The following is a 27,070-nucleotide window of genomic DNA, read 5'->3' as shown; positions in this document are numbered from 1 at the left end:
TCCTTCTGACTGACAGTAATTCCTCTTCGGCTTATCGCTTGACGAGGACTCGATGGAGCCGAGAACCTACTGTATGATCTTGAATAGGCATGCGACAAAGAATTAGCGTTGATGATGTTGGCTGAAGTGTATGCGGGTTGAAACGCGACTGACGGCGCGAATTTTATATTTTCGATACTATAAATATAATAATAATAATCATTATTTCCGCCATACCCCAGAGTTGGACTACCAGGGTGTAACGCGTCTGAACTACAACCACGCGCCCAATTTCAACCCTCGGCATCGCTCGTGCTAATGATGGCTTGTGAACCTCGGACTGTTCCGGTGACTTGAAGCCTTATTGTTTTCCGGTCACTATGGCACTGCCATTCCCCTACGTGTTTATCTCATGCCCCTGCTCAGAGGCGTCGACAAGGGCATTGACCTCAAAAAGATCCTCCAGAGACGTGGACTTCGATCGGGACCTCGAGGAAGATGAAGAAACTTTTGATCCGCGACATCCTAGGGCCGCCTTTTCGCTTTTCCCGCTCGAGCATTTACTGTACTGCGAGGAATGTCACGAGATCAAATGCCCACGGTGTGTGACCGAGGAAATCAACGCCACATACTGTCCAGACTGTCTTTTCGAAAGCTCCAAAGTCATGGTACGAGGCGAAGGGAACAGATGTCCCCGGAACTGCTTCCACTGCCCGATATGTACTTCGCAAATGATCACCACCTCGATTGGCGATCCCCGGAACGGGCCATTCATCCTGAACTGCAACTACTGTATGTGGAATACGCTGGACGTGGGCATCAAATTCGATAAGGCCACGGGAATCCGTGGGCAGCTAGACGAAATGGTCAATGGCGGAGGCAAGCAACAGCCACCGACTATACGGTCGCCCTATTCTAGCCATACCGAGCCTGCTCGCAAGTCCTCTCTTTCTCAACCCCCTTTTTCTCCTGGAGAGAGACCCGAAGTCGCGGACACAACAACGGAGAAAACAGGCTCAGACGTACCACTAGACCCAACCGCCAGATTCAACGCACTGAAAGCATTTTACAAAGAGCAAATCACCGAATCCTCAGCGACAGATGCCAGTTTCCCAGCATCGGCGCTCGACATGGCCTATTCATCACCATCGTCGCTGCAGCGGATCATGAACATCTACACCAACCGAGAAAACTCGACCAAGCGAGCTCGACAGAAGCTGACGATCATGCGAGAGGCTCGGACAGCTAGCGAGGGATTGATCCTGACCGGAAGCATCACCACCCGGGATTCTTCGTCGAACATTGACTACAATCGGACGACAACCCCGGACCAACGAGCATTTCAATATCCATCCTTCATCGGCAATCCAGATGCACTCCGTCTGGCAGACCTCAAACCCATGCCAACGTTGATGCGAACCAAACGATCAAAACGGTGCGCCACATGCAAACACATCCTCACGCGGCCAGAGTTCAAAATCAGTTCCGCTCGCTACCGCATCAAATTGATCGCTCTGAATTACATCCCATTTGTAACTGTTAAGCCGCTCCCGGTTACAGGTGGTCTCTTGCCTCTAGGACCAGACGGGGGAGATGTGGTCCTCACACCGGGCAAGCCGGTTCAGTTCATCATGACGCTGCGCAACCCGCTGTTCGACGACGTCAATGTCAGTCTGGGTTCTCCCAGCGTCACACCGGGCCGACATGGCCACAGAATCACCATCCTGTGTCCGCAGTTTCGCATCGGCAAGAATAGCGATGCTTGGGACGATGCACTTAACACTGATAACAACACATTGGACGGACGTGGCGGCGGTGGCGGCACAGCTGCTGGAGAGCAAATCGCCGGGAAACTGTACGATAAAGGCAGGAACTGGGCAAGCGTCGTGCTGGAGATCATTCCCGCCAGTATTGTCCGTCAGCAGACCGAAGAACTGGACGAGGACGAAGATGTCATCGAGATCCCTATCCGCGTCAGGCTCGGGTGGACTGTCACGGCTGATGATGCCGGATTGGAACATGACCGACGGAAGAGGGACAAGGACAAGCTGTTAGATGACGGCGACGAAATTGACGATGGGAAAAGGGAGTTGAGTTACTGGATGGTACTGGGAATTGGAAGAGTTGCTTGTTGATATGCACCTAGTAGCACTGCAAGTTTCAAGATACCCAGATTGTACTGAGCATAGCATAGCACAGCACCTCGGATTCGATGCTAATATTGCTGCAATTGAAGTTTTTTTCTCTTTTGGGCTGCGCTTGTTCTTCTATTAAATAGACTGCTCTGCCGGCGTAAAGGACTGGCATTTTAGACTCTTGTCATGTTTCTCGTTTATACCGTCCGTCGATCCGACATGACTCTAACAATCCCACCCACGCCCACGACCTCAGTCAACTTTTCATGCCAACTCAGCAACACACTCATAACCTGACCGCCGCCTCCTTCGCCGAAATTTCTCGCATGGATCTGACTGAACCCTCCGGACTGGGACCCGGTGACCTGCGGACTCATAGCTTTGTTGCTTGATCCACCTGTAGTACTACTGCCGGCCATACCCTTGTATATGTACTTCATCAACGTATCGCCCAGGGCCGGTCCACCGGGCTGTTTCAACATCTCCCCCAATATCCTGCTGACATCACTCTGTCTGATCCCTTGTAGCACTTCGAGCACGGTGGTCAAGTGGACCTGTTTGGCCGCGTCGTCGCCGGCGAGAGGGGCCGTCTCGAGCGCAGATTGGAGTGCTCCGAGGCTGTCTCCGGCCCGTAACAGTTGTCGCACTTGCTGGCCTATCTGTGCGGCTTCGGCTGATGTCGAGGGTGCAGGCAAGTTCCCTGGAATTAGTGTTGTCAACGGAAAGTTTACCGCTGAGTCCGGGTCGTATGCGTCCACGTTTAAGGTTCGCCAGTTGATGTTGGCCATGATGATGCCTGCTTAACAGCCCGCGCGTGTGCTTTGTAGGTCTGGTGTGGTATGTGCTGTGCTATGCTGTGTCTGAATGGGCAGAGAGGGGTGTTTCCACGTTGTGGTGGTGGTGGTGGTGGTGGTGGTTGGTGTGTATGATGCTGCGCCCAGCTCGCTTCGGCAAGTGCCACACGGAGGACTGGTTGAACTCGTCGTTGGCACGCAAAACTGACTACTGTTGCAGGTTGGGAGCTCGGTAACGAAGAGAATTCAGCGGCGATAGTAAGGGTCGGCGTCGAGTTCAAGCAGCGTAAAGACACCACCGCACTGGCAACCCTGTGATGATCGCAGGTGAGCCGCTGCGCAGGAAGGAGGAAGCGCTTATGTAATGTGCCAAGGGTCAGCCTTGCTCAGCCTTGTCGCGGCAGCCTGCCGGTTACTGGCACACTAGCAGTCCCTCTACTACTACCCAGGTACAGATTGGCATGATTCATGTTACTGTAGGAAGGCTGAACGGCCAAATAACCCCAAATGACGGGACCTCCACGCCTCATGCGGGATCTCAACCTGACCCAGCTCACGTATACCAGCCATTTTGATGAAAGCCGTCCGGAAGCCTCCGCGTGGTTTACTGTAAGTCAAATATGCCACCCAGTTCGCCAATCAATACACTTTTCGGAATGGCTCTGCATGCCTTGAACGCAACCCAAATATGTCGACACATGACGAGCCTAGGTACCATCCTGCTGCCGAGTACTTCGTGGTGTCCGAACACGGAAGGCCTCGGTCCCATGCAGTCAGCATCGCCATCAAGGGACTTGTGGAAGGCCAGCAGCTGCAGCCCAATCATGCCAAGGCTAAGCCAACTATAGGGACCATAATAGAACTGTGACTAGGATCGTCTGGCTTCGGTTGTCTCTTGCCGACTAGTGGTCTGGGACATGGTGAAGGGTTTGAGGTCTGTACCTTCACTTGATTCAGACACTCTCGTAAGGTACATCACAGCACTCCGCAAATGCGCCACGAGTTAATGAGCGACGGAATAGCTTTGGCCAAGCTGCCTTGCCAGGAATACTCCCTCCACCAGCTCAGTGCACGAACTGCAAACCCGCCTGTGTTCTTCAGATTGCCTTCTGATTGGCGAACCAGGGGGCAACCGGTCTTGAATCGAGGCAAACCTGTTCGGACTGATAGGAACAAATGCTTGGACTGGTAGGACGTATATAGAAAATTCGCTTGGACGCAGAACCAGGTTTCTTTGCCGAAGTTGGAGGCCAAACGCCGCAACAGCCTTACCGTCTGTTGACATCCTGATCATGTTCTCGTCTCTCCAGAACCTCTTTACTGAAGTTGGAGGCCTAATTACCCACGACAGCCTTACCGACTGTAGAGATACTGATCATCTTTTCGGGTTTCCAGCTTTCAGCGTCTGTGCACTTTCGATTGTGTCTTGAGCGCACATGTTAGGCAGAGTAAAGGCTGACGTGTCCATGGTCTGCAAATCTTTGCAAAGGTCACAATAACTTACGCACGCGTGTCAGGACATAACAATTCTGCGCGAAGGGCTTCTTGACGTCTACCCGGTCATACATCGATAGTAAGGGACCAGTGACCTCCGTTTAGTAATAGACCAAACTCACAGTACAATGTACAGCATCAGAATCGAACAATTCTGTTTAACCGTGTTGCTTCCTCACCTGAGGTTCTGATCAGGCCGCCAAAGCGGCTCTTCTCCTTCGCTTGCACCTTTTCTCGCTTGACGCGCGGCTCGGAGCGGGCGTGCTCCTTGACCGTTCAAGTTTAGCTGTAGGTCAGACGTTGGGCTTGACAGATGGGCACTAGGACGAATTAAGGGAAAGCGCGCACGGAGCCGACTGCTTGGCAAATGTTAATCTTGGCGACAAGTCAAATTTCCCCGACGTCTGGATCTTCCACGCCAGCCACAGTACCACTAATAACAAATCAATATTGCTAGCCGAGCTTCGAGACAGGGCGACCAGCTGACAGCTGTCTGTGGCCTCCACTATACCCACTATCGGTTCCCCCCTGAGCCTGAAACAAGTCACCCGGGCGGCATGCCACGCCAGGCTGGAGAAAGAGGCAGCTTCAGGTCGGGCAGCCATGCAGCGAGGCCATGCGAGACGTTCAGCCTTGGATGGATGTGAAACAACAAAACAGGGCAAAAAGACAAAATGCTACAGGATGAATGGATCAGGAAAAGCAAGTCCAGTAGTAACAACGGGTTGTTGCGCAATGCGGCAAGCTACAGTGGTCTAGCCAGCCAGCATTCCCTTGATGCGTCCAAAGTATATGTGCACAAGAATTGTCCATCAGGCTCATCCTCCACCACAGGGCGTTGGCAGGACAGCGCACATCCTCCCCATGCGAAAAGCAAAAGGCAATTGCGAGCTAATTACAAAAATAGCACACCCCCATTTCTCCAGGTTCCCTCTCATATCTTGCCTTTCTATTTGACCTCGTCCCCAGACATGGTCCCTGGTTTTAGGCATTGGGCGAACGTATGTGAGTGTTGTAAAATCGTGACAAAAGGAATCTCAGAAAAACTCGCGCGATCGACGAACGAATCTCAGATTCGCTTATGCCAGGACGATAGCAGCGGCAGCGGCAAGACCGGCCAGAGCGAAAGAGCCAGCGTTGGCAGAGGCAGCGCCAGTGTAGGTGGCCACAGCTGGGCTGACAGGGGAGCTGCTGAGAAGAATTGTTAGCACCATCCAAAAAGGTGTCGGTGAGCGGGCAAAACTTACGAGTGAGACCAGGCACCGGTGCCAGAAGCAGCAGCAGGGCTGCTGGAGGTGCCGGCAGGCCAGTATGGGGTCTCGCTGCTCTGGCTGGCGGGAGCCACGGGGGTAGAGCTACTGGCCACAACGGTGGTCCAGTCGTTCCAGTTGCCAGAGGGGGAAGAGGAAGCGCTGGCCGGGGCGACAGGGGTGCTGCTGCTGGCGGCGCCGGTGACGGTGGTCCAGTCACCCCATTGCTCAGTGGAAGAGCCGCTGGCAGGAGCAACTGGAGTGCTGCTGCTGGCAGGGCCGGTGACGGTGGTCCAGTCACCCCAGACCTCAGTGCCGGTGGCGGAGCTGCTGGCCGGGGCAACAGGAGTGCTGCCGGTGACGGTGGTCCAGTCTCCCCAAACCCCGGAGGAGCTCGAGGTCTCGACAGGGGCAACCGGGGTGGTGGTGGTGGTGGTCTCGCTGTTCCAGTCACCCCAGACCTCAGTGCCGGTGGCGGTGGCCGAGGCCTTGTAAGGGCAGTCGGTGACAGTCGGCTCGCACGAGGTGATGGTCACGTCGACGGTGTCGGTGACTTGGATGGTCTTGGCCGAGGCAACGGCGACGATGCCGGCGGCGATGGCGATGGAGGCACGCATTTTTGTTGTTGTTGGTAGTTGAAATTACCGGAAGAAAAAAAATGTACTGACAAAGGCTTTTCGTTTGGAAAAACGAAAGAGCGGTCCGAGGAGGATTTATTAACGAATGTGGTGGAGCTGAAGCTGAAAAAGAGTGGACGACCGAAGTCAAGATGGCGTTTTTGGATACTAAAGTAGCAGCTTGAGTATTGAGAAAAAAAAGAAAGGCGTATGGCACGGGCAGCTGAGGCCTTCTTGTAGTGCCGTCGTTGACCTGGGAGATTGAGGTCCGGGCGAGGCTACTGGGCCATTGACGGCAGCCAGATTGAGTGGACAGGGCTCATACTGGCTAGACATGATGCGAGATGGGCTGCGCTATGGGAGATTGCGATCTGGTAGAGCCGCCACAAACTAGTAGTAACATCGTAGTAACTGGGCCAGACAAACAGACAGGGGGTTATAGGGGGGGTGGGTTGGAGCGTGGGCGGTGGCCAGTGGGCAGTGGGTGGTCCGCCAGCAACCCTGTCGCGCCAAAACTATCCGTTCTCGCCCAGCGACCTCTTTTCCGACCCATTATTTTGAGCCTCGGCGCTACTACAACTTCACAACTAGTCGAGGTCAAGGCGCAGAAATTAAGCGTGCGCCCGTCCAGGTCTCATCGTTGAGCCGGCCAGACAGACTGCCACACGTGAGCGCCACCGTGCGCCAAAAACAGTCTGTGGTCCTACAGTTTGGGCAAATTGCTAGTGCCAGCAGTGTGCGCTCCAACCCACAAGCCGTTGTTTGGGGTGTCGTGGCGCCCGAGCAACGGGGAACAAAGTGTGGATAAAGAGGAAAAGGAGGAATTGCAAAGCCCAGAGCAGACTCGGAGCACAAGGTGCTACACTGTGCTCCAGTAGTGGTTGGCCCACGCGAAAATCACCCCGTGAATCACCACAGGACTACTCCAGTACACAATACTACTGCAATTAATTAAAAGAAAGGTTCCGGTCCCCATCGCGACTCTGTTCCTAGCCCAAAGCTTCTCCTGAATAGGTACGGGCAATATATTACTCGGCGCTTGTAAATCCAAGAGAGGCTACAGGTATAGGTGAGCTCCGGTAGTACTGTAGTGTAGTGGCTCGCGCCATAGCATGGATAGAATGAGGTGTATAATCATAATCATGACAAGGGCACACACACACTACTACTACTACTACTGCAGTAAGTAGGTATCCATCGGCATGCGACACCAGATCCAGTCGGGAGGAGAATCGCGAGTTTCAAACTGCCACCGCACCTCCGAACAGGGAACATGTCAAGTCGGAGTCGGTCCGCTTGGTGTACAACATAGGTACCCGGTACCTGCTCTGCTGTTCAGGGGTAACGCGGCCTGGGTCGATGATTCGTCACGCCCGTACAAGTATCCGCCCTGGGCCTCGTGCCACTTTCACTTTGTGTCTCCTGAACGACGTGAGTTCGGCACATACTGTACCATGATCTGCTTCGTTATTCGTTATACTTAATTTACTCGTTAGTAGATCTTCGTCGCGGTCCTCAGTTGCTTTAATCAAGAGTGAATTCGAAATCTCGTCTGAAGATTGATCGTCTGGTCGAGATGCTGCTCTAGTTGTACCGAAATTCCAGCGGTCTCCAGAGTGGCCAAAAAGTCTGGTTGTGGTTCAGGATTGACGGACACATTCATTTATTCATTCACATGTGGTCTTCAACAAAAGCAGGTGGGCCAGAGAGGGTTATTATTGGGAAAAGAATAGAAGCGCGGAATTACGCGGCGGTGTCATCACCGCGCAATTGTTCCTGAGGAGGCGTGATGTAGTACACTGTAGACGGATGGATGCTGCGGTAGAATACGTGTGTCCACGGGCCTCCGCACTTCGCTACAGCGGGCTGTGTGTTTGTTTGCTGGTACAGCAGGACTGATTATTGGCGGTTTCGAGTTTACAATGTCCATCTATCACTCCGAGAGCCTCTCGAGTGTATACAGTGTATTAGGTTGTACATACTTCCACGCACGTTCTGGACAACTGTCTATCAACGCAGATTAGAAGGGGGCCCATTACGTCAACTGCCAGTGCCAGCCGAAGCATGATTTGCATGCCACTGACTTGCTTCAGTGTTCTGTTGTGTGTGCAAGTTGTACCGTACTTGACTGACACGAACGACCGAGCTCCGGGGCGTAGCAGTAGTGGACTGCTGCCACTGTAATCACAAAATAAAAAGTCCGTGCTATCATTCATCTATCGATCGATCGACTGCAAGAAGCTGGGGCCTTTGCTTGTTTACTTTTTTCGTGATTGTTATTGAGTCCTCGTCAGCCACCTGCGTGGACGTTTTGCATATGATAGCTCCACGACGCTGCCAATTTTGATTGTTATCATGTCTCTCATATGCGGGACGCAGATGGTATCCGCATCCAGAGTCTCGTGCGTTCTGAGTCTGGCTCATCAATTTCTGGAGGAACACGAGCTGCCACAACGTAATGCTTAATTCCCGGCTTGTCGGTCGTGTAGTGGTGGAGGAACAGAACCATGGATCCGTGCTCCCGGAACAGGACGCACTAATTATATGGGTCGGGGCTAAGGTGGGCTGTATGTATATCGAGAAAAAGGAGATGCTTTTCATTAATCCGTCGTCATCCGTTTGAATCTGCGTCTGTCTGTTGTGGCATGTCTCCAGTCTTATGTGAAAACTCTGGACTTGGCCAGACTGGTTCTTGATACTGGGCAACAGGCACTTGTTTCGATACCAGTGTCGATTGGATATCAAGACTCTATGAAGCGTTGTCTGGCAAAACATGCAGAATGGAATGAACTCCCATATTCCATCTTGGCAAACCTTCGACCTTCCCTTCAGGAGTCACAGCCACCGGCAAGCGGTTTGCCGGAGGATCACTATCGAGTTTTTCAATGATGGGCATCAACTGAAGGGCATTTCCTGGGCCCGACTTTCTTCTTGCATCGCCGCTGCTGTCACGTTCTCAAAACCAGTGGCCAACTGCCTGGAAATGGATCATGCCGGGGAATATATGCTCTTCCATCTATTTGTACTAACAGGACCAGCATAGAGATGTGCAACCGCCACAGAAATTTTTGACGATGTTCCCGCCGAGATAAGCAAAACTATCTGCCCATGGGAGAGGCTGCTTGATCGTGATCTTGAACCCCAACCATAATATGTCGGCAAAAATCCAGAATTTGGTACGCTAAATGATGCTGCTCCCGGAGGACAGACACTGCTGCTGAGAAGGGTCATGGATTTTGTCGTGGCAGAGGCAGTGGCTGAGCGACAGTGAAGTGAAATCCCAGGTGCCATACGTACGCGACATTTTGCGTCACTGTTTCAATTGATAGACGCGCTAAGGCTTGCATTACCAGGGTACCTGTGAATTCCAGTCGTTCTGAAAATTCCCGCGGAGTGAAGGCGTAGGCTGAAAGGACATCAATTGTCTGGGTGGGGTTTTGGGGATGAACTCCCCACGCTGGCCCAGAAGTGAAGATAGCTATGTCATGGTGAAGGGAGGATATATTCCAAAACAAGACTGTCCACGAGCAATGGCACTGTGTAGCAGAGCAGTGAAGCTGATCCCCATTCATCGGTAGTACTCGCGGCGACTTCTAGAGTCATATCCGAGGTATGGTGACCGGTCATCATCATCGACCGGGTCACGACGATATACCTGGTATGGTCGTGCCCTTGGGGGATAAGCGGGACGCTGGTCATCTTCATATTCGTAACGTCGCACCGTTTCTTCGGTGTACGTTCTTCGGTCATCATCATATTCATAATCGTTCAGTCGTAAGTCGTTGCGTCGAGCATAGTAGTCGTCTCTAGGTCCGGACCTGCCTGGTACCCTGTAGTCGTCCATATCCATATCATCATCATAGTCCGCGCCACGCCTTAGATACCGGCCAGCAATGCGCGCTTCCGCACCTGGCCGTTCGTGACGCTGTTCTGTGGCATCATGGTGGCTTAACTGGTCACGGTAGAAGCCCACGCTCTGAGATCGTTTCCGCCGCAGACGTTCTGGTGGAGGAGTCTCGTTCCGCCCTCGCATGGCGCTCTTGCGGCGCTGTAGAGGAGGAGCACCCTCGCCACGGGCTGGTGGTCTGGGGTCTCTCGAATACCTCGGATCATCCTCCGGATCCTCCACGATTTCCACGTCTCGGTAGTATGCACGGTCCCGATCGGGGATTTTTGGTGAATCATACGAGGCATATTCACCTCTTCGCGAAGGCAGTGAAGCCTCCGGTGCGGTTTCGTAATACCGCGCACGGGTTGGGGCATCGTAACCATCCGAGTCGCGGTCGGGGTACCTACGCGCACGGCCGCCGCCAACATCGACCACATAAGTTCCGTCGTCTCTCCTTTCAGGTCGAATGACTTCGTACTCAGAACGTCCACTGTTGGCTGGTCGCTCGATGACCATTGCATTGGCGCGTTTCACGTAGGCATCGGAGTTCCTGTCTCTGACGACTTCATACTTTATTTTGGTCGCGCCGCCAGTTGAAGGGAGAGAACTCCGGCCAGAGTAGGATTGCGTGCTGTCGCGAGATCTTCCATCAGCATCGGTTCTATCGTCTCGATAGTCACGCGTGTAGGACCTTTCTGGAGGGTAGTCATCATCGTAGTCGTAGTCGTGTTCACGTCGATAGCTCTGACGTGGGCTGGAGTCAATCGTGGCGTCGGGATCCCGGGTGCGGGTGGAATAGACAACTTTATACGGCCGGTCACTCCCGCGTGACGCCATCTCAAAAAGTCCTTGACAAGTTAACTCCTGTGTGCGTTTCGTTGGCGAGGGTTGTAGATCATTTGTTTGAGTTTTCCCTCGCGCAGTCCTGTGGTTAGGATGGTGGTGTTTGCCTCAGCCGCGCAGCTTCTGGACACACCGCACTGGAACACCACAACGCAATCAAGTGAAACAGCAGTCGATTCGACGTCATCAGATATTGGCTGCCAAAAGTGTACAACGTAGTATGTGGTGTTTTGATACTACAGTAGCCAGAGATACATCGTCTTTTAACACAGGAAAAGATGATGGCCAACAACTACCGTGGGTATAACTCGCAACAGCGGTGTTGAGCCTCTCGCTAGTCCCTCATTTGTGTCCCGCCGCCGCATCACGCGACTAAGCTTGGCGCATACCACAACGTCCTCGAATCTCGCGAAAGACCAAAAAATCATGTGTTCAGTAGATCCGCAGCATCCGCTCGGCATTATCAAGGTCCAGAAAAAAATGAAGCGTGCGTGTAAACAACGCACAAAAAAATGAAGCGTGTTTTTGGTCTTCGCCGTGGTTCGAACACGGGGCCTCTCGCATATTAGAGAAGTACTTAGGAGTTTGCCCTAAGCCTGTTGAATTTGTTAGAACAGAGAATTGGAACCAGCAGACATGTTGGTGGTGACTTACGAGAATCATACCACTGTGAAATGTTAGTTCACATGTTTCTTCGAGGTGGATTGGATGTACCAACCTAGACCACGAAGACGCCTAAGTCCCGTTGAGTTTGGGGCTTGATTTGTTGGGAAGATTTCGACAGCGCAAAAAATAAATGACTTTCTCTACACACTTCACTTTATTATTGTGACTACCTATGCTTGTCTGGTGCTAGGTTATAGCCATAATATGACTTACTATACCTTTAAAGTAATAGTACTGCCTGAGTCTCAACAAGATATGCCATAGCTCTAATATGCACCATAGTGAATGGTTCTCTAATCTCACTACTATCATTTCAAGTTGGCCTATAGCTTCCTTTGCCGTTTCTTACTAGAAGCACCGCTAGAAGCACCACTAGCAGCTTCTACAACCAACCTATGGAACAGTGAACAATGGTATACACGATCAATGTGGTGAACTCGTGCGCAGAGCTCTATCAAGACTGCTCTCCTGCGTGCGCGTCGTTCTTGTCCCCTGGCTTCATCTTTGATACAATGTGAGCAATCTTGCCTAACCCCAGTTCTTTCGCATGTCCGGGGCAGGACTTGCTTCGTTCGCCTTGATCATTGTCCGAGGTTCCGTCATATGAGACTTGGTCTTCACCAGCAGGGCCGCTGACTTTGACACCCTCGTCCTCGTCCTCGGATCGTTCAGCATCACGTAGCTCGGTGCTCTTACGAGGAGGGACAATGTCTTCTCCGACTGGACTCGAGGCGCGACTGAGATTCGCACTACCGGGATCCGATTTTCTGAGACCCAGTCTCCTGCTCAAGCACTCTGCGCCTTGATCGATCATTGCACCCGCCGCAAGGGCAGTTCCCCCCGAATGACCACTTGCTGTAGGAGTTAGGCCCCCGCTCTCGTCGCCTCGCCAATCTGCCGGCTGGCTCTCCGGCACGGGCTCGCCCTCTGCAGGTTCTTGGATGACCTGCTCTTGAGGTGCGACATCTCCCTCGCTTTTCGCGTACTTCCACACCACCTTGAAACGGTCAAGTGCTTTTGTGCCTTTCCGGGTGCTACCCTTGATACCGTCCATGGCCTCCCACTCGATCTCGAAAACGCCAGAATCATGGCCCTCGTAGCCTCCTTCGAAATAAGCATTGAACCACACATGAGCGATGGACGTAACGACTGTGAACCCTGCATAACCTGCCTTGTTACGTCGCTCGAAATCTATGTTGATATCACTGGTCGGCAGAATAATGGGCGACAAGGGTTTAAGGATAACCGTTTGGGTGGACGCTGAAGATGGGTGGTTCAGATTCGAGCTGGAGGACTGGGGAGTCCCATGTACAGGGGTGCTCAGCACTTCGTCGTCTTTCTTTGCACTCGAGGTCTGCTCCGGTCGTACACTCGGAGCGACAGGGGTGTCGTGACCACCTTCAACCACCATTTTTTCCTGGCGGCTAAATGTGTGGAAATGCTTTATGCGGCGTCCATTCTCCACGTAGCCCTCCACTGCGACTTTGACCCCGTCTCTGAGCCCGTAGACATGGATCTCGACGACTTCAACCGGTCTTTCGACATATTTCTTGCCCATCTGATTCGCCCAGCGATCAACGTACCCGACGTAACGGAGCTGGCTGGGAATACTCACTCCCTGCCCGAAGCCCGCTCGCATTCGTCGCTCAGTAAAGCGGACAAGTGCATCTTCTTTCTTCCAACCTTCCTCACTGATCAAATATGAGCATACCACAGTTCCACTTCTGCCCTTCCCGGCCTTGCAGTGGATGACGGCCACTCTCTTGTCCTTCTTCTCCTTCTGCTCGGGGTCTATATTCTCGTCTAGACGCTGGATCCAGTTGCGCATAGCAGCCATAACGTTTGGTATGATGGCAAAAGGCGGAGGGTGGTGGTCAGGCCAAGGGAAGTGATGAATTCTGTTGTACACCTCTGAATCGGGATATCCGGTGCCTTCTGCGCGGAACTCGAATATAGCCCAGTCCTCTCCATGTTTCTTGTCCAAAAATCCCACCAGTTGATCCAAAGGGTTTCGGTAGGCTTTCTTCGGCCATACTGAGCTGGGGCCGGACGTGACCACGACTAGGGAAGTCAGCCGACTGCTGCGCCAGATGCGACGGCCAACTCACTGTAGTCGGTAACATAGCATAGGTCCAAGTTGGACTCTTGATGTTTGATCCGCGGACTTGCCACGATCTGCCGAAGGAGTGAAGCCTGTGACGGTCAGTTGGGTAATTGTGAACACGAGGCTGTAGATACCGTACCATCTATGTCGATGACAAGACTCGACTAGCACCACATGCTGCTAAGTGAGTTCTTGAGCAAATATGCTTCTCAGCGATATCGCATGTGCTTATCTTAAGCAGGAGAAGCCTTAAATGGCAATGGGTCACACGATAGAGCGAGTTGTTCTGACGATAGCCGTGCAGTTTCCTTGCCGGGGACGCATTGACGATGCGTTTCAACTTCCAGGAATTGGACTTTGTTTGGTTGACGTCAGAGATCGCAGTGGAAATGCTGACGTGGGATCTTATCTTATCGTGCGCGTTGTTGTTTTTCCACATCGCTGTCGACAGCAACACCTTTGACCAGCATTCGTCCCTTGTTGCAGGCCTACCTAAGTCATCTGAGTCGTGGACGCTGTTGAGCCTGGAGAGATCAACTCCTGATGACTGCCGGCGTCTGAGAAGTTGGCTCGACATCGACGCCCCTTCACGCAAAAAGTTATCATCAAGAACGCCCCTTCCAGCCATGCGTAATTGAGTGATTCGACTTTGATACTTGACCAGGTTTGTACTCTCTTCTGTCTTTATTCTCTGTATGCGTTCAAAAGACCAGTCTTGTGCGACGAACCCTACCAAGACTTGGCTAGTGGTCTCAAACCTCCTAATATCGCAAAATCGCAGAATACGAGTATGGAGTAGGGATGAGATGTCGTTCTTCCGCGCTCTCATTGACACAATCGCTCAATGTGCCTTCATCGATACGTTTTCGGATCCCACGCGTTTATATACGGGCCGTCTGCACTGGTAGCTGGGACTGTACAGATTCATTTCGTTCGACTACAAGGCATCTAGGATGTTTCCATCGAGCGACACCACATCTGGTCAACCTGGCATGGGAAGCCGTTGGAAGTGGATATCCAAGGACTCTGAGGATGTCCCAAGCCTTGCCACAACTCGACTACCTGGAGCTTGATATCCTAGGACATCTTGCATTGCTTCGGACGTATGTCAAGGCCTGATTCGAGACGTTCTGGCGATTCATACCAGTTATGCGACGTTAATTGTCTAGACGGAGACAAACCTCAGATCCGGAGTCCCTGATGACGCCTTACCGTTCCGTTGTTGATGATGATGATGAGTTCAATTGAGGCGTCCCAGCTGCCAATATGCAACTACGCACCTATAGATATCTATCTATATACTGTAGCAGTCTCGCTCTGCCGCGCGGTATAGTTGTTGCCCTAAGGCGCTGTTGTTCTCCCCTTAAGTTTTGTCGAGCAGACTTACTCTGATCCTTGTGCAATAGATTGAACTGTATGCTACCGAAAGCACCTAATAATGAGAACAACGACATCGGTCTTATTGTCCGCCATCTGGAAACCTCAGTATATGTCTCCACACAGGCTCTCTCCAGGAACAGCTCGGCATGAGTAGTAGTTTACTTCCGATGTCAACTCGGTGGTGTCAGATCTCCATAGTGTCTCCAATTCCTCGGTGCGGCCAGCCAGCGTCCTATCTTCCGGCTGCTAAACACTGGGTGCTGAAAGCATGCAACGTGGTGCTCATGTTGCCAGTTGCCTAGTCCCGCTGTCCTCCTTCTACCTCGGCATCGAATCCCAAGCACACCATCGCACCGCCCATCATCGCTCGCGGGTTTTGTTGGTTGTTGTACACCGGATTCGCAACCATCGCATTATGCGCGAACTAACAACATGCGTGCGTTGGCGAGCTCGCTCCCTAGCGAGGCTAGGTACTGTACTGTTCTACTCTAGGTACCTACTCCGCCTCCACAAAGTCTGGGCTCCCCGCCGCCACCTCTCCGCGTTTCCCATCTTCCATCACTGCTCGTGGAGTGGACTGCTCGTACTACTGGATGTTCGGAGGCCGCGGCGACCGACATCGCGAAACTCGACGAGGTGTCAACAGACGAGACGTGAGATTATGCCGAGCGCAAGTGGGTGGCCGTGAGGTGCCTGACCGAACATCCTGTGTCTACGAGGTACGATTCGCGAGTTGCATAAAGTGTTATTATTTTCGACCGGTAGGAATAGGACGGGGCTAGGAGATGGACAAGACCCGAGACCGGTGGTGGTTGTAGTGGTGGTAAAATTCCGCATTATTTGGGTAGAGTTGGAAGCCTTGCACGAGAATTGGTAATAATAATATATTACTGAACATCAAGGCAGCCAGCCTGCCAATCTTTCTCCCCCCCAACTGCTTGTTCTTCCACCCTATACCAATCAAAACATTGGCGACATTCGACAGCCCAGTTTGGTGGCCTACCAATACCTGCTGTGTTTACTGATCAGTCTTTCGTTACTCAGCACGAGTGCAGAAAGCAGTGAGAAAGGACAACACTACAGTGGCAGTCCTGATTGGCCGCGACTTGACGAGCAAAGTGAAAAGCATTCAGTAGAGGTTGGTCCTGCTACGAACGAGATATACTCCTTTCACATCCACCTGCAAAGACTCTTGTCATCTCAGGATCATTATCGATCATCATCATGGCAGCCGAAGTCCAAGGACACACCGAAGCGGCCTTCGAGCCACTCCGACAACTGATGCAAGAGCTGATCGCATCCGGTGAAGAACTGGGCGCATCGCTCGTGATCGACATTGACGGCAAGACGGTCGTGGACATCTGGGGCGGATGGGCGGACGAAGAACACACGCAGCCATGGACACGAGACACCATCACCAACATCTGGTCATCGACCAAAACGGTCGCAGCACTTGCAACCCTAATCCTCGTCGACCGAGGCCTGCTCGACGTGGACGCGCCCGTGGCGAAGTACTGGCCAGAATTTGGAGCCGAAGGCAAGCAAGACGTGCTGGTGCGCCACCTGCTGTCGCACACGTCGGGCGTGTCAGGCTGGGAGAAGCCCAACATGACAGTCGAAGAGGTCGAAGACCTGTCTGTGTCGGTTCCCCTACTAGCGGGCCAGAAGCCATGGTGGTCGCCGCCGGGTTCTGTGTCGGGATACCACTCCCTCACATATGGGCATTTGCTAGGCGAGCTGGTGCGACGCGTGACGCCCGACAACAAGCCCATGAAGCAATTTGTGCGCGACGAGATAGCAAGGCCTTTAGGGGCAGACTTGCAAATCGGCGCCGAGGAAAAGGACTGGTCGCGCATTGCTCCTGTCGTCCCGCCGCCGCCCGCTCCCTTCGATATCACCAAGATGAATCCGAATTCCGTGCTTGTCAAGACCTTCGCGAACCCTATGCTCGATGCCCGTGTCGTCGTGACTCCCGGCTGGCGACGTGCTGACATTTCCGCCGCCAATGGCCATTCAAATGCCCGTGGTCTGGCGAGAGTGTTGTCTACCGTCACGCGCGGCGGTTCCGTTGACGGCGTCAAGTTGTTGTCGCAGAAAACGATCGATCGTATCTTCGACGTTCAGTCTGATGGTCCAGACCTCGTCGTCGGCGTCCCTGTCACTTTTGGTATCGGGTATGGTCTTGCTGGCCCTGGTACGGCCCAGTCGGTCCCCTGGCTTCCGAAAAGCGGAAGAGTCTGCTTCTGGGGTGGATGGGGTGGAAGCTTCATTCTCATGGACCTCGATCGCAAAGTCACCTTTTCCTATGTCATGAATAAGATGGGTGCGGGCATTCTGGGCTCGACTAGGTCCGAGGCTTATTTCAGGGCTGCTTACAAGGCTTTGGGGGTCGAAGGATACTGAAAGGACAGTGAAGGAGACGGTGGACGTGAAAAGACAGGGGGCCATCGGTGCCTGCGCCTGAAAGGGGAAATGGATACTTTGATATACGAGTACGCAGTGATGGGGCATAGATGGTTGAAGACCCATTGGGTCGGTTCAAGTAGTCGTTGACCAATCAATCGATAACCCAGTCGGGAAGCGAGATACAGGTGTATCAAGTAGTTCAGAACAACATTTGTAAGCAGCTCAGATCACATCATGTCGAAAGTTGCTACCAGTTCCTTCACTTTGCCTGTTGACTCGTGTTACAGGACAATATCGCGATCGTCGGTCGGGTTGACGACGAGTGTGTACGATGGACAAACAGGTTGCCCACCGGCACTCGCTGGAAATTTAGTAGCGCGCATAGACGAACTTGACCGTGACATTGATTCGGACCTACCGTTCGGTTCTTGGTCACGGCCGGTGCCCAGTTTCGGTCTCTGTGTTCTCCGTGCTAGCTCGCCTCTTGACCTCCAGGCAGCCAGAGTCGTATATTCTCTGGTCGTTGACCTTCCATCCACGCACCCTAACTTCTAACCGTCGATGCTTTTATTCTGGTCCCGATCGCAAATTCCCAATTAGGATCCCCATCGCAACTGATGAGGGAGGATTAATGAATCGAAATGCGTGGTCATCATCACAAGGTGAATGACCCTGTATGGTAAGGGCACAGAGTTGTGAGTGGGCAACAGAAAGGACTCCCGGGAAGCCACAGAGGATCTCACGAGGAAGGACCCCGACAGAGGTTTGTAATTTGGTATATATGACCCGAGAATGATTGCTGGTGCCTCTGAAGGCTGCTATATATGCGGACATTTGGCCAGCAGACCAACATAATCAAGCAATAAATCCGAAGATATCTCTCTATATACATGTCGGCATGTGGTGCGTGCATGAGTACAAGAGAGTTGGGATGACACAGCCATATGCTAGGTATGACAGAACACGACACGATTGGCACTGCACATCAGGTGCGGTACTCACCTGGCTTCAGCCAGAACCAAGGTGCTGTCATCCACTTCCAGAAACCCCGATTGCGTGCGTTGACACGAAGCGAGTCTGGCCCAATTCCCCCCTTTGAGGCTGAGCCTCCCATGCTAGCTCCCTTTTCTGTGTCGACATTCCACATTGGCCTTCCCAAGCCTTCCGTAGTGCTTCGCTGGAACGTGGGTATCCGGAGACGTCCAAAGCGCTCTCACGGCCAGACAAAAGATTGAGTCATGACAGACCAGGCAGATTTGCCATCAGGAAGAGAGCACTATGACTTGCGGAAGTCAACGACTGATGACGGTTCGGCGTGGTCGGGGGCCTTGATCCGATAGATTCCGGTTCCGCTGTGAGAATGACGGTTCTTTGTCATCGTGGGCCAGGGATAGGGAAGGATACCACTTGTTTGAGCAGCGACAAAGAACAGACGTCCCGCGCCGAGAAGGGAGACGTGCGTTGATGTGTTCTGTATGCGGAAGCTATTGGTTTGAAACATGTCGCACCGAGATTGTGTGGATCAAAGGGCTGACTCGGAAGGAAAAGGTAGCGTCGACCGAAGGCCTCGACGAGTGGTTGACAAGTTGGATGGATTTGGTGCTTGGCACTGTTTGGGTGAGTAGTCCATAATCAACCAACAGATGCCCGTTGGCCCCCAAATAGCTTTCCGGATACCACCGAGACTAAACGGTTCTTTAGGCAAGGACGTAAGGTATGTCCCAGACCATGTAGGCCAAGCAAGGGCAGGTCATAAGACGACGGACTTTGACTATGACCGACGCACCCGCCCATTATTGCGCCAGAACCCATACAGGCACAACGATTAATAAAGCAAAGGATGTTGCATTCGCTTCACCTGCGCCGTTTCTGTTGACTTTTCAAGCCGCTGGCCAGACGGGAAGATACGAGCGCTGCTCAAGTCGTTCTGCCACCATCCGCAGACTGCGCTCCTGAAAGGAACTGGAGTATAGATAATGAACCATATGGTTGTGCAGATCTTCGTAGGTGGTGAAGCCAAAATATCGAGACATGTTGACCGCGCGGACGATGAACCATTCTTGCTCCGGCAAACCGTCTGCTGACCAGACGCCGATTAGCGTTCCCCACAGCGCCAGCCCGGCGTGTGTATGTTCGTACACAGACAGTCGACTGCCGGGGACCAGAGGCACACAATCCTTGGTCCAGCCTATGGCAGGACACCACGCCGCGAAGGCGGCTTCCTGGGCCTTCTGCAGCCGTCGAGCATTTGTTCTGGCCGTATGAAAACCCACCAGAGTACAAGCATGTGTCATCATGATCAGCAAGCAGATCCTCAGACATTCGGTACAGTCGGCGACAATGGTAGGGCCAGTGTTATTTTCGGGAGCCATAAATACCAACGCACGAAGAAGCGCTCTCGCTTTCCTGCACAGCCATTCGGCGTCGAAACAGACAGCCAAGGGAGACAGCCAGACCACCTTTGCGATCTCAATGCAATCAACCAGATCGGAGATGATTGGGGCCGTGCCGCCGGAGTACAGCCCGACCTTGAGCCCATAGGTGAAGGCGGTTCCCATCCGCACGTCCAGTGTCTCTGCCAGATCAGCAATGGTATCGGTCAGTCCTAGAGATGCCTTGGGCCCTCGTGGCACCACAGAGGAAGGTCGCATAACGCCTTGTAACCTCATTCTCTGGGCCTCTCTGCGAAGGGTCGCCATTCTTTCCGGCAGCATAGGGCCAGGCTGGAAGCTCCTCTTGATGACGGGATGTGTGGCAGTGGTCAGAGCGAGTTGGTTGTCCACATGAGCAGCGGTCTCGGAAATCCACCGATCAAGATGTTCATTGTGGTCAAGGAGATGGAACAGCTTCCCAACGATCTGAAGGTGTTTTCTTGCGTCGTCATACCGACCATATTGGACTTCATTGACCACCAAAAACAAAATGTCGAGGATGGTCTGTTTGTCGATATAGCCTGTGCGAGACGCCCGGATCAGCTCTTGCCGGAGATGATATGAAGCAGTTGCTCGCAGTTCATCAGCGTCATCGCCAAAGATGGACACATCGAAGCAGTGTTTCAACCGAGCCACCATGCCCGCCATTATTGCATACAAGTGGTGTTCCTTGTAGACACTGCGCTCAACCACTTCTTTGATAGGGAACCGAGAGATGGTTGATCGCACATGGGGAGGCAGGTGTGCTAATTTGAAGTTGTTGCCAGAGTAAGGATAGATGCGTAGGGTGTATTGCAGAATGCTGTGGATCTTAGGGGTAATCTGGATTGGAGTGGCCGAGAAGGGATCCACGCAATCGTAAGCGGTGAAATTGGCCCGGCAAACAGAAGTCAGCTGCAAATTCTCGCCGTCGTCCGGTTGATCCGCATCCTCGTCGGGACTGGCACCATCATCATCCCAGGCGCCGTTGACCACAGGTGGCGCAGGGGAAGAGATAGATGCCGTTGCTGCTGCTGCTGGCCATGGCCACGGTCGTGTACGACTTGCTAGACTCGAGGTCAAGGCCACACAAGGCACGGGAATATTATGGTCAGTTGCTGCCGCCGGTGTGGCTAGGGCTGCCAAAGCAGCCGGTCCGCTGCCATTGTTGTCCGAGTTTGACGTCTGAGATAAGTCTCCTTCGCCAGGGGTGCTAGACTCGTGTGAGCCATATTGAACGGGGCCAATGTCGGTCACCGACTTTAGGTCCTACCTTGGGGTGCTCTGCTTTTTGTGCCATCCATCTCGCGCTATCCGAAGAGCGGAAGAAGAGCTGGTCAAGGCAGAGGTGATTTTTTCAGCGTCAACCTTGCGACTTCGGAAGTGCTGGGCATGGCGATTGATCTGTTTCGCAACAGCACCATCGCTTTTGGACAGAGACTTGGACTTTTGAGTCTTGTTGACGAAGAGATAGACTTGATTGGAGCTGCTGGTGTCTCTATCCTTCATTCTTGACCTTTTGGGCAGGACATGATTGAATACGTGACGTAGAGGCGGAAGAAGCGAGCCTCTTCAGGCCCTTCGCGAATGGAGGTATAGTTCAAATAAGAGATAATGAAGAACAGCAGGCGGTGTGTCTAGAGGCCAGATGAAACCACAGGAATACAGCAGTCGAAGATGGGTCATATGGATTCGAAGTTGTCGTGGCGTGGCGTCCTACGTAGCCGCAAACGCGAAGGCGGCAAAAGGGTTTTCCGCAGCTTTGAAAGCGATGAATAAGCACGAGCCAAACGAGGCCAACACGGATTTTCTGTAACACCACGACACACTGGCAACACAACGACACCAACCCCCAAACTTGGAAGGCCCAGGGATACGCGCTGCTCTGCTCTACCTTAGCGAGCTCGGCTACAACACCGACTTGCTCGTCTTGTGATCTGCTGCACGGATCCTTTTCCATTTCAGGGTTCGGTTCGTGCGCAGGATGCGGCCAGACTGTCAGACGGGGGTGGTTCTAACTTGCATGCCGGCCCCGACGTAGAATAGTCAACTACAACCCACTACCTAATCCTGTCTTCGTTCATCATTAGTCTAGCCGCTCTTCGTACTCGTTTACGTCCTTGCCGCTGGAAACGATGATAAAGGAGGGTCGTTGCACCAAAAGATCAGTTGCACGCGGCCCGACATATCAAGAGACTGGCACACATTCTATAATCACAGACTCTAATTGCAGCACGACATGTCTCTAATGACTGAGCCCAAGGCCAATAGATCAAAAGCAAACACGGGCGGAACACAGACTCGAGATCAGGCAAACGATATTCGTAATGAATCCTTACAAGTGTTGCAAACAGGAGGATTCCAGTGCATGTCCGCAGCATGCTGCTACCCAGTCCAACGCTAGCCTTGCCAGGCTGATACAGTGTGTTCGTGTCCGTGTCCGTGTTCAGCGTTCGATTGTATCTCTGCATCATGCAATCGACGCACCCTCCCCGTGCTCAACCACCGTTGCAGCACTTCCGGCGCCCTTGGGTTCATACACCCATTCCATAACCGAGTGGCAGCGAGGATCATGGGTGGCCCTCAACTGACCGGCCTTGAAGCTCCTGAACACCAGGTTTGGTTCCGCAGATTCAAAGAGCTGCTTGAATTCGCTTAGCTCTCTCACCTTGCCTTTCATCAGCGAAAACATAACATTGTCCAGTCGGCGTGTGGCAAGCTCGGCGTAGTGTGGTCCGGATCCCATGGACGGCATCACGTATTCAATGCATATCACCCGGGTACCAGGGCGCAATGCCGGCCGCAACGCCTGGACGATGCGGCGAGCTCCAGCATCACACCAATTGTGGAAGACCATGCGGAAGAGATAGACGTCCGCCACTGTCAGCTGAGGCTCCAAGAACGAATGGGCTTCAAAGCTCACGGATTCGTGAGGAAAGTTAGGATCTTTGGCGGTCGCTGCGATAGCCGAGTTGACCACCTTGGGAAGATCCTGAACAATGCATCGTATACCAGGTTCTTTACGGACAATGGCAGTTGCCACGGAGCCAAAAGAGCCACCGCACTATAATTGATGGTCAATATTTGACAAGAGGTCATCCTTGCCGCGAAACTTACATCCACCAGCGTCTTTCCCTTCAGAGAATGCCAGTCGTAGCATCCTTGGATGGCGGCGTCGCCCGATTGCGCCGCTTGAGCACGCATATGCGCTGCAAATCGACGCCCCTGATCGGGGTGGTTTTCCAAATACTCATACAGTGGCTGACCACGGGCGAGGCTGAAGCCGCAGACTGTCTCTTTCTCGTCCGTGGGGTCCTCGATGCAGACGTCTCCCAATTTGAACGAGGAACTCGGCAGGTGGTCGAGCATCACTTCCATGCCATTGGCCATGAGTGGGTCAAGTTGCCAGATGATCGAGTTGTTGCTATGTTTGACTTCTCCCGATGCAGTCTCGGCAAGGAAGTTGGAACACACGGCGGCAACGCGGACCAAATGCTTAAGACGATCGGTAGAGACACCAACTTTGGCAGACAGCTCTTCATAGGAGATCGATCCATCCAACGGAACATGTCGAGGGATTTGAAGTTGACAAAGAGCCTGGACTACTCCTGCTTCGGCGCTCTAATCTCCTCCTCAGTGAAAGAACGACATTAGACGCGGGAGATTGGCTGACCTTGTAGTATAGAGTCTGCATGGTATCTTTCGGCCCAAGAACAAGTTGTTCGAGTTCTCTGAGGGCACCAATGAGTTGATTTCTCGCCTCCTCACCCTTCTCGTCCAAGGGCGGGATGGTGGTACGGCGACCTTCGGCAGACGACAGTCCATGCGCCTCGTTCGCATGCCATGACTGGGTCAGTATCTCTGAATGTGCGCTGACCGCGCGTGCGAGATCTCGGATTTGACTCATGACGGGAGTTTAACGGTCCCCAGGAGTTTCTTACTTCAGAAATGTTCCATGAAGGATAGAATATCTCCCCTTTTTATATATACGCGGCAACGGACCGCGACAAATGCGGCGCGGGATGTGCTGTGCACATGCTTTCGTAGCGAGCGGAAACCGGCCCTGATTAGCATCACACATTCGTCGGAAATGCAAGACAAGTTCAGGTCCGTAGCGGACACTAGAACCCTCATTCGCGGGAACGCGGCTTTGATTGAGATGGCAGAATGGGCCGCGTCGATCAACGAGATAACATGCAATTTGTTGAGCTGAAGTCTCGAACAGTATCAACCCATGCTGCCCACAGGCTTGGCTACAGGGAAATGGGATAGCATAAACAGCAACATTGGCCCAACTGTGGCATAATGAATCATACGTTATTGTGCTGCATGTCTTGGTCCTCTTGTTTTCGTCGACAGAATTTCAATGTCGCGGGCTGATTGCTCAAGTGGTAAGGTCGGTTAACGGAGCGAACGTACCACAAGATTAGCACCTGCAGGATCAACACGGGGTTCCGCTGCCAGCATCTTCCATTCTTCTTTGGTCTTCCTTCTGAAAAGAGTACACGGCTAGCCCCCTTACACGGCTGGCCCCCTTTCTAGACTCACCTGTTGGTTGCCAGGTCAAGTATTTGGCTTCTCCGACGTATCCGTCGGTACGAAGCTCCCTGAGCGAGACCGACACATTGAATCTCAAAGCGAAAGCGGACGAGAGCAACGGTGTGGGTGGATCTTGCTCGGAGAAAGCAAGATTGACTTTGGCTAGAACGGCAATCCTTCTGCTTCCGTGGAGGAATCGTGGAGGCTGGTCCACAACGCGACGCACGCTTTGAACTGTAGCTGGAGGCAGTCGAGGGGAGAGAGGAGAGAGACCTGCATCTGCATGCACGAGTGCACCCTGGCTCAACGGAGTCTACATATCTGCACAACACATCAATCGGAGGGGGTTGGCTGTGGGTAGAATCGAAAATGAATGACGGGCTGCGAAAACCTGCAGTGGAAGGAAGTGCCAGTGTCAACGACAGCACCGAGTCTGGTGCTGCTATCGCACGTGACCGGGGCTGATAAGCCCTGATTAGGCTGCCGTTCGTTGTATGACGCAGACGTGGAGCTACGAGGGCCATCGAAGAGTCTGCGTACTATCTCAAATCACTGGCAGAGCAAAGCACAATTATTACTATAAACTCGGGAATGGGAACCCGGCAAGATTGCGACATATGTGAGGAACAGAACACTTGTTCTGAAACGAGTTGTAGAAGAAATGTTGCCCTTCGCGTCGCTGCACGCTAGTTACTGGACAGCGACCGGTTTTCGGCCATAGTCCTGATCCAGCTGCGTGCAATGGGAAGAGAACAAGAGGATTGAAACGGCATCTCAGATATGTCTTAGCCTGTGGAGCAGAAGATACCACAATTGACTGTGGGGCAAGGATGAATATCATCAGCATCACAACTTCGCAAACCTCTCGACCTCGTAGCTTGTGTCTCGTGTCTGCCTTGCCCTGCAGCCTGTTCTCTCCATCGTGTATGAATCGGCTAGTGACATTGGAAGGGAAATGTCCAAACGCCAGCGTCGAGGAGGGATCATCACCCTGATCCTTCAAAGAAATACATCATAGCCTATTAGGGGACCGTCGCCGATGTCATGCCCAGAGACGACCTCTGCGCGTTCAGGATTCTCCAAAGGTGTTCTCGCCGGAGTATCTAATCATTTGTCAGCGTTGGTAAAGCCCGCGTTCAGAGCATGGGACGTACGTGATGTATAGGAAACCATCCTCATCTTTGTGCTCCTCGTAGATGCTGCTCATGAGGGCGGCAGTAGGTGGCAGAACCTCATCGACGAAGATGAAAATGGCTTTCTCTGGGCTCAGCTTGATGCGCTTGCGAATAACATAGACGAATTGGCCGACAGTCAGGTCCGCGGGAACAAGGTATTTCTTCTTATCGATGGTCGCGATATCTGACTTCTCGACTTTCTCACAGATCACCTAGCATATTGTCAGTATGCGAGTCTATCGAGTATTCAACAAGCCAAACAGCAAGAACGTACAGGAATGCGATCGGCATATTTCTGACGAATACGTTCGGCTTCTGCCTTACGCTTCTCGAAGGGATGCTCGTCCTTGAACTTGGAACGCATGATGGCGGATGGGTGGGTGACTTATTGTAGGGTAAGATGGAGGACTGAACTAGGGAACCGGAGCGGTCAATAAATCGCGACTTGGTTGTGGTGAGGATAGAACGATAGAGGGAAGATGGCTGGTCGGTGTGAGAGATGAAGTCCAGGCGGCGGCGGCGACGGTAGTAGGAGGCAGGCGGAGGCGCAGGCGCAGGTGCAACAACGCGCGGGCGGTCAGTCGGTCAGTGTCAGCAGTAGCAGCAGCCAGTAGTGACCGGGCCTGTGCCCGTGCCGTTTAATAATACGGGGGATCAGGCGCCGCAATGGCAGGCGCCTCTCTGCCCCGCACTGAGTCACGACTCGGACTGCAATTGTAGGTAGATACTCCAGGCTGCCACTGGCAGTGGTTGGAGATGGTGATATTGCGCACCGTAGTAGATAGTGCAGAAAATACCACTCCTAGTTCTGCTTCTCCGTATCCGTTTATTAGAACTTGAAGTTGACGGCTGTGCCAGCAGGTTCCGCGAAAAGGTAGGATATTGGCTAGGTCACGAGACTGTGGTCCTGACTCGCTAGCAGAGTGCCCGATATTGTTGCTGAGCGCAGGTTCTTACAGACTTCCTTTTTAATGGTATATTGCTGTTGTACACAAAGGAAGCGTCGCTCTATGCTAGAAACGGAGTAAATGAGTTGGCATGCCGCGGTATCAGGATGCAAGTAAGGGGAACTTCTTTGTGACCGTCTTCGTCCAAAGGCCATGGTTCTGCCCAACCAAGGGTCTCAGCACCAGACATGCCGCGGAGCTGTAAGGCTACGAACCAGATTGTATACCATCTTATGACTTCTCTCGCTGCGAGCAGCCACCGGGCGAGGAAAAACTCCTTCATCCTCAATTCTTACACGTGTTTGGTGGTGTGAGCGAGCCTCGTCACGTGTTGGTGGAGAAATATTCTAGCCCGAGAGAACCAGACCTTCAGAGTCTCCAGCAGGTCCAGCTCGAACCAGTCGTGTATTTTTTGTTTGTAAGTACAGCCACAATATATAT

At 52.8% G+C, this 27,070-nt stretch overlaps 10 protein-coding genes across 10 annotated transcripts; 3 read left to right on the top strand and 7 right to left on the bottom strand.

The window, feature by feature from the left end:
• Positions 1–217: 217 nt before the first annotated feature.
• HMPREF1120_02765 (dynactin 4) lies at positions 218–2,215 on the top strand. Its single transcript, XM_009156810.1, has one exon. The coding sequence runs from the start codon at positions 360–362 to the stop codon at positions 2,112–2,114; it is 1,755 nt and encodes a 584-aa protein (XP_009155058.1). The 5' UTR covers positions 218–359; the 3' UTR covers positions 2,115–2,215.
• A 96-nt stretch (positions 2,216–2,311) lies between these two features.
• Positions 2,312–2,902, bottom strand: HMPREF1120_02764 (actin like protein 2/3 complex, subunit 5; the record flags this gene model as incomplete). The annotated part of the gene is made up of 1 exon (XM_009156809.1): positions 2,312–2,902. One exon carries the CDS (start codon positions 2,900–2,902, stop codon positions 2,312–2,314), a length of 591 nt encoding a protein of 196 aa, XP_009155057.1.
• A 2,579-nt stretch (positions 2,903–5,481) lies between these two features.
• On the bottom strand, positions 5,482–6,269 carry HMPREF1120_02763 (uncharacterized protein; the record flags this gene model as incomplete). Its single annotated transcript, XM_009156808.1, has 2 exons — positions 5,482–5,593; positions 5,650–6,269. The coding sequence occupies 2 exons, from the start codon at positions 6,267–6,269 to the stop codon at positions 5,482–5,484; spliced, it is 732 nt and encodes a 243-aa protein (XP_009155056.1).
• Positions 6,270–9,837: 3,568 nt separating this feature from the next.
• Positions 9,838–10,995, bottom strand: HMPREF1120_02762 (uncharacterized protein; the record flags this gene model as incomplete). The annotated part of the gene is made up of 1 exon (XM_009156807.1): positions 9,838–10,995. One exon carries the CDS (start codon positions 10,993–10,995, stop codon positions 9,838–9,840), a length of 1,158 nt encoding a protein of 385 aa, XP_009155055.1.
• Positions 10,996–12,121: 1,126 nt separating this feature from the next.
• Positions 12,122–14,210, bottom strand: HMPREF1120_02761 (protein-tyrosine phosphatase; the record flags this gene model as incomplete). The annotated part of the gene is made up of 3 exons (XM_009156806.1): positions 12,122–13,728; positions 13,776–13,860; positions 14,040–14,210. 3 exons carry the CDS (start codon positions 14,208–14,210, stop codon positions 12,122–12,124), a joined length of 1,863 nt encoding a protein of 620 aa, XP_009155054.1.
• Positions 14,211–14,228: 18 nt separating this feature from the next.
• HMPREF1120_02760 (uncharacterized protein) lies at positions 14,229–15,282 on the top strand. The gene has a single exon (XM_009156805.1). It carries the CDS (start codon positions 14,573–14,575, stop codon positions 14,888–14,890), a length of 318 nt encoding a protein of 105 aa, XP_009155053.1. The 5' UTR covers positions 14,229–14,572; the 3' UTR covers positions 14,891–15,282.
• An 88-nt stretch (positions 15,283–15,370) lies between these two features.
• Positions 15,371–17,815, top strand: HMPREF1120_02759 (beta-lactamase). Its single transcript, XM_009156804.1, has one exon. It carries the CDS (start codon positions 16,376–16,378, stop codon positions 17,552–17,554), a length of 1,179 nt encoding a protein of 392 aa, XP_009155052.1. The 5' UTR covers positions 15,371–16,375; the 3' UTR covers positions 17,555–17,815.
• Positions 17,816–19,437: 1,622 nt separating this feature from the next.
• On the bottom strand, positions 19,438–21,477 carry HMPREF1120_02758 (uncharacterized protein; the record flags this gene model as incomplete). The annotated part of the gene is made up of 2 exons (XM_009156803.1): positions 19,438–21,181; positions 21,242–21,477. 2 exons carry the CDS (start codon positions 21,475–21,477, stop codon positions 19,438–19,440), a joined length of 1,980 nt encoding a protein of 659 aa, XP_009155051.1.
• Positions 21,478–22,438: 961 nt separating this feature from the next.
• Positions 22,439–23,875, bottom strand: HMPREF1120_02757 (O-methyltransferase; the record flags this gene model as incomplete). Its single annotated transcript, XM_009156802.1, has 3 exons — positions 22,439–23,032; positions 23,086–23,589; positions 23,642–23,875. The coding sequence occupies 3 exons, from the start codon at positions 23,873–23,875 to the stop codon at positions 22,439–22,441; spliced, it is 1,332 nt and encodes a 443-aa protein (XP_009155050.1).
• A 1,701-nt stretch (positions 23,876–25,576) lies between these two features.
• On the bottom strand, positions 25,577–26,046 carry HMPREF1120_02756 (autophagy-like protein 8; the record flags this gene model as incomplete). The annotated part of the gene is made up of 3 exons (XM_009156801.1): positions 25,577–25,610; positions 25,662–25,894; positions 25,957–26,046. 3 exons carry the CDS (start codon positions 26,044–26,046, stop codon positions 25,577–25,579), a joined length of 357 nt encoding a protein of 118 aa, XP_009155049.1.
• Between the last annotated feature and the right edge of the window lie 1,024 nt (positions 26,047–27,070).

This window comes from Exophiala dermatitidis (genome assembly GCF_000230625.1).
Source record: "Exophiala dermatitidis NIH/UT8656 unplaced genomic scaffold supercont1.2, whole genome shotgun sequence".
NCBI lineage: Eukaryota > Fungi > Ascomycota > Eurotiomycetes > Chaetothyriales > Herpotrichiellaceae > Exophiala > Exophiala dermatitidis.
Note: the sequence above shows the minus strand (reverse complement) of the source record. Positions and strands in the feature narration are given on the sequence as shown.

What these genes read in the sequence shown, in the direction of transcription:
- HMPREF1120_02765 (XM_009156810.1), top strand. Translation starts at nt 360, where the DNA reads ATGGCACTGCCATTCCCCTACGTGTTTATCTCATGCCCCTGCTCAGAG.
- HMPREF1120_02760 (XM_009156805.1), top strand. Translation starts at nt 14,573, where the DNA reads ATGAGATGTCGTTCTTCCGCGCTCTCATTGACACAATCGCTCAATGTG.
- HMPREF1120_02759 (XM_009156804.1), top strand. Translation starts at nt 16,376, where the DNA reads ATGGCAGCCGAAGTCCAAGGACACACCGAAGCGGCCTTCGAGCCACTC.